This window comes from Bos javanicus, chromosome 1 (assembly GCF_032452875.1).
Source record: "Bos javanicus breed banteng chromosome 1, ARS-OSU_banteng_1.0, whole genome shotgun sequence".
Lineage (NCBI taxonomy): Eukaryota > Metazoa > Chordata > Mammalia > Artiodactyla > Bovidae > Bos > Bos javanicus.
In genome coordinates this window covers 110,009,185-110,022,685 of record NC_083868.1, presented here as the reverse complement: position 1 = coordinate 110,022,685, position 13,501 = coordinate 110,009,185, and the positions used below count along the sequence as shown (strand labels likewise).

The 13,501-nt window shown below is 42.6% G+C and overlaps 1 protein-coding gene across 4 annotated transcripts in view; it reads right to left on the bottom strand.

The window, feature by feature from the left end:
* The window catches only part of VEPH1 (ventricular zone expressed PH domain containing 1), a 277,180-nt gene extending 266,256 nt beyond the window's left edge, over positions 1-10,924 (bottom strand). Inside the window, exons 1-2 of one of the 4 annotated variants that reach the window (XM_061417635.1) lie at positions 10,795-10,924; positions 1,552-1,848 (exon numbers count right to left, since the gene is read on the bottom strand). In XM_061417635.1, coding sequence (XP_061273619.1) covers positions 1,552-1,740 — 189 coding nt within the window. In that variant the 5' untranslated portion in view covers positions 1,741-1,848; positions 10,795-10,924. Of the gene's footprint in view, positions 1-1,551; positions 1,849-6,220; positions 6,481-10,794 lie in introns of those variants that run through there. The other 3 variants (XM_061417655.1, XM_061417624.1, XM_061417644.1) reach the window with 3 other exon arrangements.
* Positions 10,925-13,501: the final 2,577 nt, after the last annotated feature.

Here is a 13,501-nt window from a genome sequence, read left to right as displayed (position 1 = left end):
AGTGGAGGGCTTAAAGGATGAACAATGCTCCTGAAGACAAAGGAGGTACCACCCTTAATGGTTAAAAGTGGGGACACATAATAGAACTCACCAGTCCTAAAATTCTGAATTTGTCATCTGTGAGACAAAGCAACTCATGAAGAAACAAAAGAAATCGCTGACACTAGTGACCTCTAGTGGAAATAGGCTTCAGGGAAATACAGATACAGATAGGTATGTGTATACACATGCATATACATATTTTCTATTAGATGAAATCAGTAGTATATTCAGCCAATTTATTTCCAGAGGAATGTGACGGAAGGGGTTGCTGAAAATAGCATGCACATCCTACTCAGAAAGTGGAAATGTACCAGAGAAATGCTTTGTTATTTTTTTTGAGTCAGACTAAGTTGATTAATTTTCTGGACACAAAATTGCTGTCAAAGATGTTACCTGAGAAAAGAAGACTGTTTAGGCAATGACTTCACTGGTCCCTGGGGGGACTTGGCATGTTAATGGCAGCCAAAAAGAGAACACGCTGACAGATTTGAGGAGGAAGCTGCACTGGTTGCTGTTATGCCTTTTAAAACATCTTTTCATTATGACATGGAAGAAAGCTGTTATCTCTGAAATATGTACATATTTGCTATTCAGTATTTTATGGCTCAAGTCCAGTCTCTTTCCTTTGCCTGGCACATGTTTGTGCCAAGTGTTGGGAAAAGCTGTTAAGCTGAGAGGATGGGAGGGGACACTAGGTGGTCTTGGCCTTTGAAATGGGACCAATCTCTAAGCACAACCAAGAAGGTCAACATCAAGCCACCTTGGGCATTCTGCATCCAGTCTCTTTGAAACATGCTTTCAGGACATAATCCTGACATTGAGGAGAAGTGAAAGAATGGGAGGGTTGATGGAGATTTTAAATTTGTCTGATCACGACTGGGGTCTAATAATGGGTGAGTTGAATTAAATGGGGGGAGTATAGAAAAAAGAGCAAGGAGAAGGTTTAAAAAAATGGAGGTTATATGAAAGTAAACAGAATCAGCATTATTAAGCCCTGGGCAACTGTCACTTCTGGCAGTAGAGTGATGGTTATCCTTGTCTCCTGTTGCCTACATGGCAGGAGGTGTCATCTTGCCTTCTTTCATTATTCAGCTCCCACCCAACACCCTGCATTGTTTACTGATGCTCTTGTGCAGCTTTGTGGGTCTGCTTTTCCTCAGATTTGCTCCCTCTCATCTCTGTGTCATCTCAAGGACACAGAAACAACCTTTAGACAATCCTTTTTTTTTTTCTTCCTTTGAAAATTCCACTCTGGCCTGCAATTTCCAGAGTTCTGGTCTCCATGGATGGACAAAAGGTAGTCTTACTGCCCCCTCCCCCTCAAGTCAAAGACTTCCCTGGTGTTATTTCTTAGATGCCAACTAAACCACAGGGCAGAGTTAAGAGAGACCAACCTGAGTGGTCCTTCCTCTTTCCTCTGCAAAGATCTTTTCCCCCAGAATATATACAATCATTTAGCTCCAGAATAGATTGTTTCAGGGATCTAGTCTATAAGCCTAGTTTACTTACTGAAGATGAGCTAATGATTTTGATTTGCTCCAAAGCTTCTGTCAGGCTGTCTTCAATCTCAGAGTCCTCTAAGGAGAAGAGGTCTCCAGCTCGCGAAAGGTCTTTTTGTCCCAAGACCAGTCTGAAGAGTTGATGCATGCTGAGAGGTTTGATGATCAGTGGACTGCCTGCAGGCCCAGGGCCATGCATCTCAGTCAGCAGAGGTTAGTGAGACCAAAACATGTGGCAGGCCATAGATTTCATATACCTCTAAAGGTCATTCTTCTCCAGACTTTGAGGGGTTTTTTTTGACACTCTCTGCAAGAGAAACAAATGACACAAGACAGCCATTAGTTGAATGTCATGAGCTCAGAATGTGAACTTGGTGCCCAGAAGAGAGAGAGGAAAAGAAAAAAACATTTGGAAATGTGCATGGAACAACAGATTTTGGCTTGATGACCTTCAAAAGAACTCTTTTCTTATTTTGTCTCAAAAAGCCATGTCAAAGATGATTCTATTTTCCAGAATTTAATTTGATCCTTTAAGAGAAACTTTTTAAGAACCTACTTTTCTCCTTTCTATATCCTTTTCCTTCTCTTCCTGCCACAAGGAAACAAGTGGACCAGCAACAAATATGCCCAATACTTGCCAGATTTCCTCAAATAGATTCTGATGGAAACCAAACAGAAAAGGGCAATGAAAGGAAAAGAGAACACAGGAAACACCTTTTAGACCCAATATCTGTTTCCTGGATGTGGAAACTGATGCCTAACTTACCTTTATTGGCTGAGCTTCAGTGCTATATTGATAACAGAAACTTCCTGAACCTCAACCCAGAAGGTGATCTCAATCCTCAGTTCTTATGTACTCTTTAAACGAATGGCAGTGAAATAAAGAATTCTGCCTGGGAGTGTGACACGAGATAAATCTCTACAGAACATGAGCATGAACTTGAACACAGAGCTTGAAGGTGAGAATATTGCAATGAAGGCTGAAAAGGAAGGGTCTGGGGATCTGGCAACCCTCCCTCTGTCCCCACAGTTGAAATAATAAAGTCCCACTGTAGTCTCTACTCAGTTAACAGCCCACAGAAATTAAGGTAATGGTACCAAATAAATAACTGATTATTCTCATCAGCTTCCTTCTGGGCTTCATAAAACCACAGATCATTTGCACTAGCGGAGACCTGAGCAATCATTTCAGAGCCAGGGAGGTTTAAGACTTCTTCAAGACCCCTGGTAGCTGTGGCAGTACTGTTCTGATCTCAGGTCAGTGGGTTCTCCTGCACTTTACATGAGAATGGAGCCACCTCATACATACAGGTAACTTAAAAATGCCACCACGTGTTCAGAGAGTGAGAGCTGAGAGTGATTTATGTAACATAAGCAGCAGACAGTTCTGCCCAGCATTTCAGGCTGAATGTGGTCCCCAGAACAAGCGTGAAAAGGAGAGTCTGCTGCTCCCTTGGGTGTCTCAGACCTTCCCCTGAGCTATCACTGAGACAGCATTTCTTGGTGCTGAATACAGTTTTCAAGTTTAAAGATACATACCTTTCATATCTCTAAATGCAAGCCAAATCCTTCATCGGGCACTTAACAAAGAAACTATCAGTAGTATTCCAAATGGTGCAATTCATAGGCCACTGAAGAGATTTTAAGGATAGTATTGTGCACATGCAAATTTTGCACTATCTACCAGCTTCAGAAAAATTTAGAAAGTATTGTTGTTGTTTAGCTGCTAAGTTGTGTCTGAGTCTTTTGCAACCCCATGGACTGTAACCCACCAGGCTTCGCTGTCCATGGGATTTCCCAGGCAAGAATACTGGAATGGGTTGCTCTTCCCTTCTCCATAGAAAGTATAGAGTGTCACTTTTCTAAAATGAGGCCCAATATTTAGATATGTTTGTCTATATGCCAGGCCCTCGATACTCTGTAAACACTAACTCATTTAATCCTCATAACAATGCTATGAGGATATGTCATTCCTATTTTATAGATGAGGTATGTATGCATGTATATAAAAGTCGCTCAGTCGTGTCTGACTCTTTGTGACCCCATGGACTATACAGTCCATGGAATTCTCCAGACCAGAATACTGGAGTGGGTAGCCTTTCCCTTCTCTAAGGAATCTTCCCAACCCAGGGATCAAACCCAGGTCTCCAGCATTGTAGGCAGATTCTTTACCAGCTGAGCCACAAGGGAAGCCCATAGATGAGGAACTCAAGGCATTAAATAACTTGTCCAAGATACAGAGCTAGGAGACTGGAGAGTTGGGATTTGGACCCAGACTCCAGAGCTAGGCTTCCAGTTTATAACCACCCTGGACTGATGATGACACGTAAGGCTCCATGTGAGGCAACTCTTAGGAATAGAGAGCATTGTTAACATTTAAGGATAAAGATATGGGTAGAGTCATAAAGCAAGAAAATGAATTCCTCTTCCCTCCTACACTGACCCTGCATCCTTGTCCATATATACCCTGGGATTTAGGGCAATCAAAGAGCAGAAATGTGACAAGGAAGAGGGGCTTCGAGGATGAGAAAAGAACAAGAGCAGTGGGAAGATTTCAGGGGCTGGGGTGAGCAGAGAATGAGGCTCCTACAAAGTATTTTGTGCTGGGCTGTGCTAAGTCGCTTTGGTCATGTCTCATTCTTTGCGACTGTATGGACCGTAACCCACCACGCTCTTCTGTTCACAGGATTCTCCAGGCAAGGGTACTGGAGCGGGTTGCGATGCTCTCCTCCAGGGGTTCTTCCTGATCCAGGGATCAAACCAGTGTCTCTCACATCACCTACGTTGGTGGGTGGATTCTTTACCTCTAACACCACCTGGGAAGCCCACAAAGTCCTTTGCACCCTGGTAAATGTGAAAGGGTGAATTGCAGTATCTACAAGAAAAATTAAGGTGATGTTTTCCTGGATTTGCCCCTGCTCTCCCTATCCCCCAGCCTCAGACATGTGCAATGACAGTGTCTCCGTGAAATAATATTCAGGAAAATAAGACACTGGATGGAAATTACTTCATCTTGACCAGTCAGCTCGTTGGTCAATATCAGGCACTTCCAGCAGCAGATTCAGCTGCCCCAGACATAGCAGAGCTGAAGCTCTGAGAAGAAGCAGAAATACGTGCTGGAGAACCACAGGGTTCTTCTTTTTTTTTCACACCTGCAGTGACACCTGGTGTGGAGCCCCACACTCATGCTTCCAATTGTGTGTCTGCCATGTCCAACATTATTGTTCAACACACAGCTGTACATGAAGACATTCACACATCCAGGGGTGAGGGAGTGAGAGAGGAGACTTGTACCAAACATTCTACATTATAAGGATGACCGAGAAAAAAGTCCCCTAAGACTACAAAGGAAGTTTGGGGAAGTATAAGGGAGAGCGATATCTCCTAGGGGAAAATAATAAGGAAATGGCTATGTGCAGGAAATGGTGTTCAGCCAAAACTTTTAGGAGAGGTGTCCTTCAATGCATGTGTGCCCAGTGCACACTGGGTCACCTACTTGTGTGGGGACCCAGACTGAAGTTCTAGCTCAGCTACTCAGTAGTTGTTGGGCCTTGGCTTCATGCTCTACCTTTCCCAAACCTCAGTTTTCTCATCTGCAAAATGGGTCCAAGGCACACCAAATCTATCTTATCTTTTTAAAGATCAAAACAGACAACACACAAAAAAGCACCTTGTAAAATAATGACACCACCAGCTGGTGTTCAGCGGGTGTTTACCATGAGTCAGGCACTACTCTAAGAGCTTCCCAAATAATGAGTCACTGAATTCTCAGGACAATTTCATGTGACGAGAAACTGATGTTCAGAGATGAAAACAAGCAGTCCAGGGGGATCTGCTGAGTAAGTTGCAGAGCCAGGATTGAAAGCAGTTGATCTCCCAGGACAAAGCCCTCTCAGGACTGAGTACAGGTGCATACATGACTGTATATGATAATTACTGAGCTGCCTCCCTTCCCATCCATCCTCATCTAAAGAGTGGCCTGCATCCAGTCTTCCCTTTCCTGGACAAGAATCAACAAGACATGTTATTTATCTTTCAGCAGCTCTGGTCAGTGTTTTGTTCAGGTGTGTAGCTTTTCTAACTGCTCTCTTTGCAACACCCCAGAGGGTTAGAGCCAAATCAAAATTTACCTCATCTTCTGGGAAACTTCCTACTCTTCTGAATGTCATAGTCCTGTGACCTCTCTGTATGTGGATGTATGCACCTGCCGTACACACACAGAAGCATGTGTATATACACACACTAGGACACTTCCTCTGTACCAAGTTCTTTGCTGGACACTTTCTTCTCAGATCTTCCATCAACCCTGCAGGTAGATACTATTACCAAAGAGGAAACAGGACTGGTGAGGTTAAATATCATGCCCCAGGTGACAGAGCCAAGATTCACATCCAAGTAGGTCAGGCTCCAAATCTGGTACTTTCTGTATTACAAAAACTGGCTTACAAAATTCCTTTTTATCCCCGGCTTTGGCTCTCCTAAATTCTTTCCCTAATCTTTAATAAGAGACCCTAATCTGAAACCCGAGTTCTCATTATTCTGTCTACATTTCTTAAGCGGGTGTTGGCTGACAAATGGGGTTTCTGTATGGAGAAATAGAACCCCGCAAAGAGAAATGTTTCTGCACCATGGGGGACACATTTCCGGGGATCCCAGCTGTCCCCCGCAACGCGCTTTACCTGCGTGCTACTCCTCAAAGGGGCCCTTGCGGGTACTCAGCGATCTATTTTGAGGCTGGGTGGGCATCGGAGTCCGAGGGCACCGCAAGTGGAATCCACTCAGCTCAGTGAACCTGAAGTTGTTCATTGTGGCGCCAGGCGGAAGAATTCTAGGAATGCAGCCCGATATGCCACCGGCAGCTCCGGAGTGGTCAGGTGACAGGCTGCGCCTCACCCAGTGGAGAGTTACCTCTGAGTCAAAGGCTCTGTTTCCTGGGGTGAAACAGCCCGCTCCGGTAAAGCCGAGTTGTTTTTAACAGCGAAAACAAAACTGCCTCTGTTCATGGAAATCTATACTTTGCCTGAGAAGAATGGAGGGAAAGAAAAGCTATGCAGAGAACATGGCTTCAGTAAGAACTCAAACAGGTGAATGGTGTGCCCACTGGGGGCCCTTTCTCAACCTCCGGAAGTGGGTAGAATTGGCAGTTTAATTAACACTTCCCTGCCCCTTGAGATGTCCCACACAGAGTTTGAAAAGCTGAGTGTTTGTCCAGGATGAGCCACAGCTCTTAAAGAAGTCATCTCTTGTTCTGGCTCTAGATTAACTTTATTGAAACTTTCAGAATGCAGGAAGTTGCTAATAAACAGAACAGACTTACTCAACAAAGATGTATACTATACCCTCATTCCCTTTTCTCCCATTTTATTTGCTGGAAGGTTCTTGGACCAGACATATAAGACTGGTATTAATACTTTAAACACTACGGCAATACTCCAGTTCAGTTCAGTTCAGTCACTCAGTAGTGTCAGACTCTGCGACCCCATGGACTGCAGCACGCCAGGCTTCCCTGTCCATCACCGACTCCTGCAGCTTGCTGAAACTCATGTCCATCCAGTCATTGATCCCATCCAAACATCTCATCCTCTGTCGTCCCCTTCTCCTGCTTTCTATCTTTCCCAGCATCCGGGTCTTTTCCAATGAATCAGTTCTTCCAATCAGGTGGCCAAATTATTGGAGCTTCAGCTTCAGCATCAGTCCTTCCAACAAATATTCAGGATCGATTTCCTTTAGGATTGACTGGTTTGATCTTGCAGTCCAAGGGACTCTCAAGAGTCTTCTCCAACAACACAATTCAAAAGCATCAATTCTTTGGTGCTTTCTTTATAGTCCAACTCTCAGAACATGCTTATCCTGTTTCATCTATTGATACTCCAGAAGAGAAAAAGGTACTGAAACCCTTTCTTACTGTTTCAAAAGTTAATGATTCATTTAAAAAACATATGTTTCAAGCTATATTATTCTCTCCCCCTAGCTTCCTATAGTAGGTCTGTTCATCCCATCAAGTCATCTATCTGTTGGCAAAGTACACAAAAAGTTGTGACCTGCATGACCACCAAGATGTGGACACTGTGGGTGTCTCCCCAGGAGAACTACCCACAAAGGTGTGCACTCAGGGTGGCCACACACCTGCCACCAAACCAGAGCCTATGCTTCAGGAGGATGGCCTCAAAAATCTTCCTAAACACTTGGTGATCAATCATATTTTTATACCATCCATACCTGGAGGACTGTCCCCTTGAAGAGTTTATAAAAATAGAGAACCCAAACATCCATGAATAGATGTATTTTCTCATTGATGGCTTTCTGGCTTATAGATACTGATGAAGTATCTCTATTCTATTCTCTTTTAATGGAATAGATTATATTTCTTTAATCTTCCCTCTTCTTTATCCTCTATTCATTATTCATGGTACTTATCACTAGTTTTTATTCAATTTTCTTTTAGTTTTAAATGAGCTTAGGGTACAGAGTTGGACACAGTGTGAGAATGCAGTAAGAAGAGCAGAGAGGAGTGTCGGGGAAACCTGGACACACCTGGATTCAGCTATGCCATTACCTGCAGTATAAACCTGGTCACACTACTCAACCTCCCTGAGCCTCAGGTTCCTTATTTACACCTGAGGATGGTGATGTGGGTTGTTGAGAGTTTAAAGAGATTATATAAAGCATTTAACACAGACCTGGCATATAGCAACCATACAAATAGTGACAGCAATCATATCTTTAATAATATAATAATTTTTGTAGGTCATTCTCCTGTTAATGCATCCCCATGTCATACCTTTTAAATACTAACAATGACTCTGCTGCTACCTAAGACTAAATTCACAGCATTAGAGATGCCTAGGTCTTTTCCATTTGTGTTTTATTTATATCCTAGTTGTAGTCTCTCATAGTCTTAAATCGGGGTAGTTCATGCACTGTCTTACAAATGTCCTTGTTGATTTCTTCAGAAACAATTTCTCTCTGGAGAAACAGCCTTACTGTGACCCTACCCCCACCACGGCCAAACAGTGAGAGTGAATTTTTTCACAGGGTGTAAAGGGACTGAAATACAATGTATCTCAGACATTTTTTTGGCCAGGTAATCCAAATACCTGCACTTTCTACGTAACCACAGTGCTCACTCCCATGTTTATTAGGGAGGAGGGAGTGTATTATTCCCTCCAGGGCACTATAGGGAAAAGTTCTTTATGACTTTTCAAGGTGACCTACACCGAATGGGCACTAATAAGACATTGCTGGTTTACTCTATTATGCATGTGTGTGTGTGTGTGCATGCACACGTGTGCATGCAGGCACACTCAGTTGCTCAGTTGTGGACACTCTTTCTGAGTCCATGGAGTGGTATCCCAAGAGTTGGGCTATTAAGTGTTCTGGTTCAAGTGTGATTTCATTTAGCAGAATCTACTAATGACACACCCGAACCAGAAGACAATGGCCTGACTATTGGAATGCCACTTCGGGAGGATTTCAATAAACATAACTATCTCAGGAAGCCAGTTTATTCTGAAGAAATTAGCTTCTAGCTTCCAACTCCAGGTTAGGATGTTCTCCGGTTTTGTCACCTCAGAAAATTCTATAATAGCAATATTTATTTACATTATGCTTCGGGGATCAAAAAATTATCATTTTATTTACTTGTGTTTAAAATGCCCACTGACTAACTTAGACCCATTTGGGTTCTAGAAACTTTCAATAAAGTTCTCAGATTTGCCCTTGAAAGAAAGGATTAAAGATTCTTTTCAAGGAGCATCTTTTTCACACAGTGTGAAAGCGTTACAGGCGTTCCCATGGGAATGGGCCGCATACATTTCAGCCCTTCCCACAAGATGTCTATTGTTCCCTGGACTTCTCTGGGCTCCCAATGCTGCGACATGTTGCTATACTTCACTCCTACTGAAAGCCTCTGCAGCTGGGTTATTCTACATGATGCTAAAGGACTCAGCCCTTGGTGTTTTTGCTAGAACTCATACAGTCTAAGTGTGTAGCAGGCTTGTTATCATACGCATATACAAAAAATAGGTATGATGCCCTGTTTAGGCAAGAGCTCAAAAAAATTTACTTAATTTTGGACATGTATTGCAACTTATGAGAACACACATATTAATAGATAGGAAAGATTTCTCTTCATCAGGAGTGAGGGAAAGATCTAATGAACTTTCTAGACCAAGAATTTGTAATCTGTCATAATGGTTTCATGGGGTATCAATTTTCATTTATAAATTCTGACTTCGTAAGACATATGTGCTCTGGAATTGATACAAATCTCACCGAAAAATTTTAATTCCAATTTTCGGGGTTTGTTTTACAAGAAAACATACCCAGAGTTGCAAATTACAAGGAAAATTCAATGTTAAATGTATCTCTATTTACATTTAAATGTCATACATTAAACAACTGCATGACCAATTCAAATAATGCCCTAAGTATGTTTTTTTCTAGTTTTTAAATTGAAAACATACATAAATATCATGGAATTCAGCTGTTGAGTACTACAGCAATTTAAGTATGTATTTGAAAAAGAAAAAAGTGGCCAGATTTAGTTATGATTTGTAAGGTGCCTGAATTATCAAGGGAAAAAAATTACAGCAACAGCAAACAATAATGGTGAGTGTCCAAACTAGTGACTGTAATGATACTACCGACTTTTCTTTGCAAAGCATAGGCAGGATCAGTTTCTTTGCTGGTTGCAAAATGTTTCTTGAGGTAAATAAAAATATGAAATAGAAATAAGCCCAAACTCTGATGGAGTAAAACAAAATGCACCTTCTGTGAGTCTAGAAGCACAGTTTTCTGCTCTAGAGGCCTAGAGACACATTTTAATAATCCACAGAGAGGTGGCTTTTTTTTCCCCATAATAACTAAAAAGTATGCATACATGGCTAGACACACAACTCCCAAATGCGCTTCATCTGCATAATCAGCCAGCCCCTGAAAGTTTCTCTGCCCTAATCCCGCAGCCCACCCTTTGCCTCACTGCAGCTTCTGACATTTACTTTAATTAGCTTTTGTTTTTGCTGAACAAAAGGACAGGAAAAAAGACAGCCATACCTCTTAGCACAGGAAATTCTGGCCATCATAGGAAATAGAGGGCAAAATGCTTGATCCCAAGAGCAATTCTCGGGGAACCCACAGCCATACTCAGAAGCAGCCAGTCGCCCCTGCCCGGCTCTGTATGTTGGTAGCAGCGGCGCTTGCCTGCTCTGCTTGTCAAGCCCAAGGTACACTTGATTCCCTCCCCTGGACTCACCATGCTGAATTGAGCAAATGAGTAACTTCTCCTCCCTCTCTCAGACTTCTGCTTACTGCTAACAACTGGCACAAAGTTTCACTTATTTCTACAGTAGATTTACAGAAGCCTCTCTGAGCAGATTCGTAGTTTGAAAGAACTAGAAGATTTGCCCAACAACCAGTAATTTAGGTTCAGTTAATGAATAACTCACTTTAAGGAATCAAGGAAGTTTTAGGTCAATATCAGATGTGGGGCCTTTTATCAGGCAGGCATCAGTGAAAAGGTTTGGGGAGGGATGGAGGAAGGAATGTAGCAAAATAAGATAGTATTTAAGCCAAATATGATAAAAGAAAAATACCATAAGAGAAGGAAAATAACTAGCCTGAGTGAATACCATAAGAGAAGGAAAATAACTAGCCTGAGTGAACACACAATCTGGCTGTGCTATTAATATTGCTAGTGAAATCCTGAACAACTGAATGAAGGATCCAGCAGCACTAGGGGTTTTTCCAAGCCAGGACTGCAGAAATTAATTGATGGTACCCAGTGGATTGTCATATCTAGAGGCACTTCTCTCCCCTTGTGTGCATAACATGGGCTTTCCACCTTTATTGATCTGAGGTTTTGCCTACACACAAAGCAATAGAATATTTCTGAGTGTCTTCTAACTAGAGCTTTCAGTTAAATGAAGTATGTGAGTGTGGTGGAGTAGTGCGGTGGGAAGAATGAGATGTAAGGTGTACAATTGGAAATATCAATATTTTCATGTCACTGGCAATCACAGTATCATGTAAATAAATTGCCAGCTCAGTTAAAAGTCATTCTCATAGGGTGAAGAGGACTTTCTCTTGTGTTGATTGCCCAACATCCACTTATCCTACTTCTGGTAAAAATTGTATGCATATTTCCCCTGGAAATGATGTCCTTTGGATAGAGTTGGCTTACATAAATAGGTTGTATCTTAGCCAATCAGAAAAATTGCATTCCCCTGACCATAGTGATTAATTTAGCGGAGGTATGGATCCCTTCCAGCCCAGTGAGAGTCAGGATAAGGATGAAATGTTTGGCTCTGGGGGACAGAGCCTTTACTGCTGTACTTGATGATGAGATACAAGGTCTGGTTGGTCCTGCCATCTTGTCACTGGGAAACTGAATCTTAGTGACTTTGTTCAAGCCACTTAAACCAGCTGCTTCTGATATTGGCAAGATCCATCCTTTACTGTAAGCCAATTCCTTTACAGTGCAAGTGATTTTAGGTTGGGTTTTCTGCCATTTGCCTCTGAAAAAGTTTTACCGGACAGAATCACCTGAAACCAGATTTGTGGATGACTCTTCTGGGCTCTCACAGGGCGTGTGTGTGAAGCCGCTTCAGTCGTGTCCGACTCTTTGAGACCCCATGGACTGTAGCCCGCCAGGCTGCTCTGTCCGTGGGATTCTCCAGGCAAGAATACTGGAGGGGGTTGCCCTGTCCTCCTCCAGAGGATCTTTCAGACACAGGGATCAAACCTGTATCTCTTATGTCTCCTTCACTGGCAGGCAGGTTCTTCAACACTAGTACCTCCTTGGAAGCCCTCTCACAGGGCAGCTCCTTGCAAAGGAAGTGGTCTAGGAGACCGATCAGGAACCACCTCTAACAAACAACCCCTTTAATGACAGCCACAGGACAACAGGCAGAGACGGGAAAGGCCTACAAGGAATGTAGTCATTCAGTGTACTTGAAACTGTGACATTCCACATTAATTCTTTTAAAGCAGTTATATGTTCACTCCCTTAAATATTTCCACTTTAACCACCTAGGCTTGTTTGGTGGTTCCTAGTCATGTACTGTTTGACCTCAGTAAACCTAATCATGGAATCCATCCATCCATGCAGTTTTCATAAATTCCTTTGGATAATTAGTTTCACAGAGTATTGCTCTGTATTTCGCTCCTCTCTCTATTCTTGCCCAACTTCCATCCCCTCCCTCCTTCAGTTCAATTCAGTTCAGTCGCTCAGTCATGTCTGACTCTTTGCAACCCCATGAATCACAGCACACCAGGCCTCTCTGTCCATCACTAACTCCTGGAGTTTACTCAAACTCATGTCCATTGAGTCGGTGATGCATCCAGCCATCTCATCCTCTGTCGTCCCCTTCTCCTCCTGCCCCCAATCCCTCCCAGCATCAGGGTCTTTTCCAATGAGTCAGCTCTTCCCATGAGGTGGCCAAAGCATTGGAGTTTCAGCTTCAGCATCAGTCCTTCCAATGAACACCCAGGACTGATCTCCTTTAGGATGGACTGGTTGGATCTCTTTGCAGTCCAAGGGACTCTCAAGAGTCTTCTCCAACACCACAGTTCAAAAGCATCAATTCTTCGGCACTCAGCTTTCTTCACCGTCCAACTCTTACATCCATACACGACTACTGGAAAAACCATAGCCTTGACTAGGCAGACCTTTGTTGGCAATGTAATGTCTTTGCTTTTGAATATGCTGTCTAGGTTGGTCATAACTTTTCTTCCAAGGAGTAAGCATCTTTTAATTTCATGGCTGCAATCACCATTTGCCGTGATCTTGGAGCCCCAAAAATAAAGTCTGACACTGTTTCCACTGTTGCCCCTTAGCAAACTTGAAATAAAGAATATTCTCTCTAACCACAAAGTCAAACTAAGATGCTTCCTTTATAGATGATAGGTAATTTCAAAAATAACTTTAAATGTGTAAGTTACATATAAACACTGAGAATTCC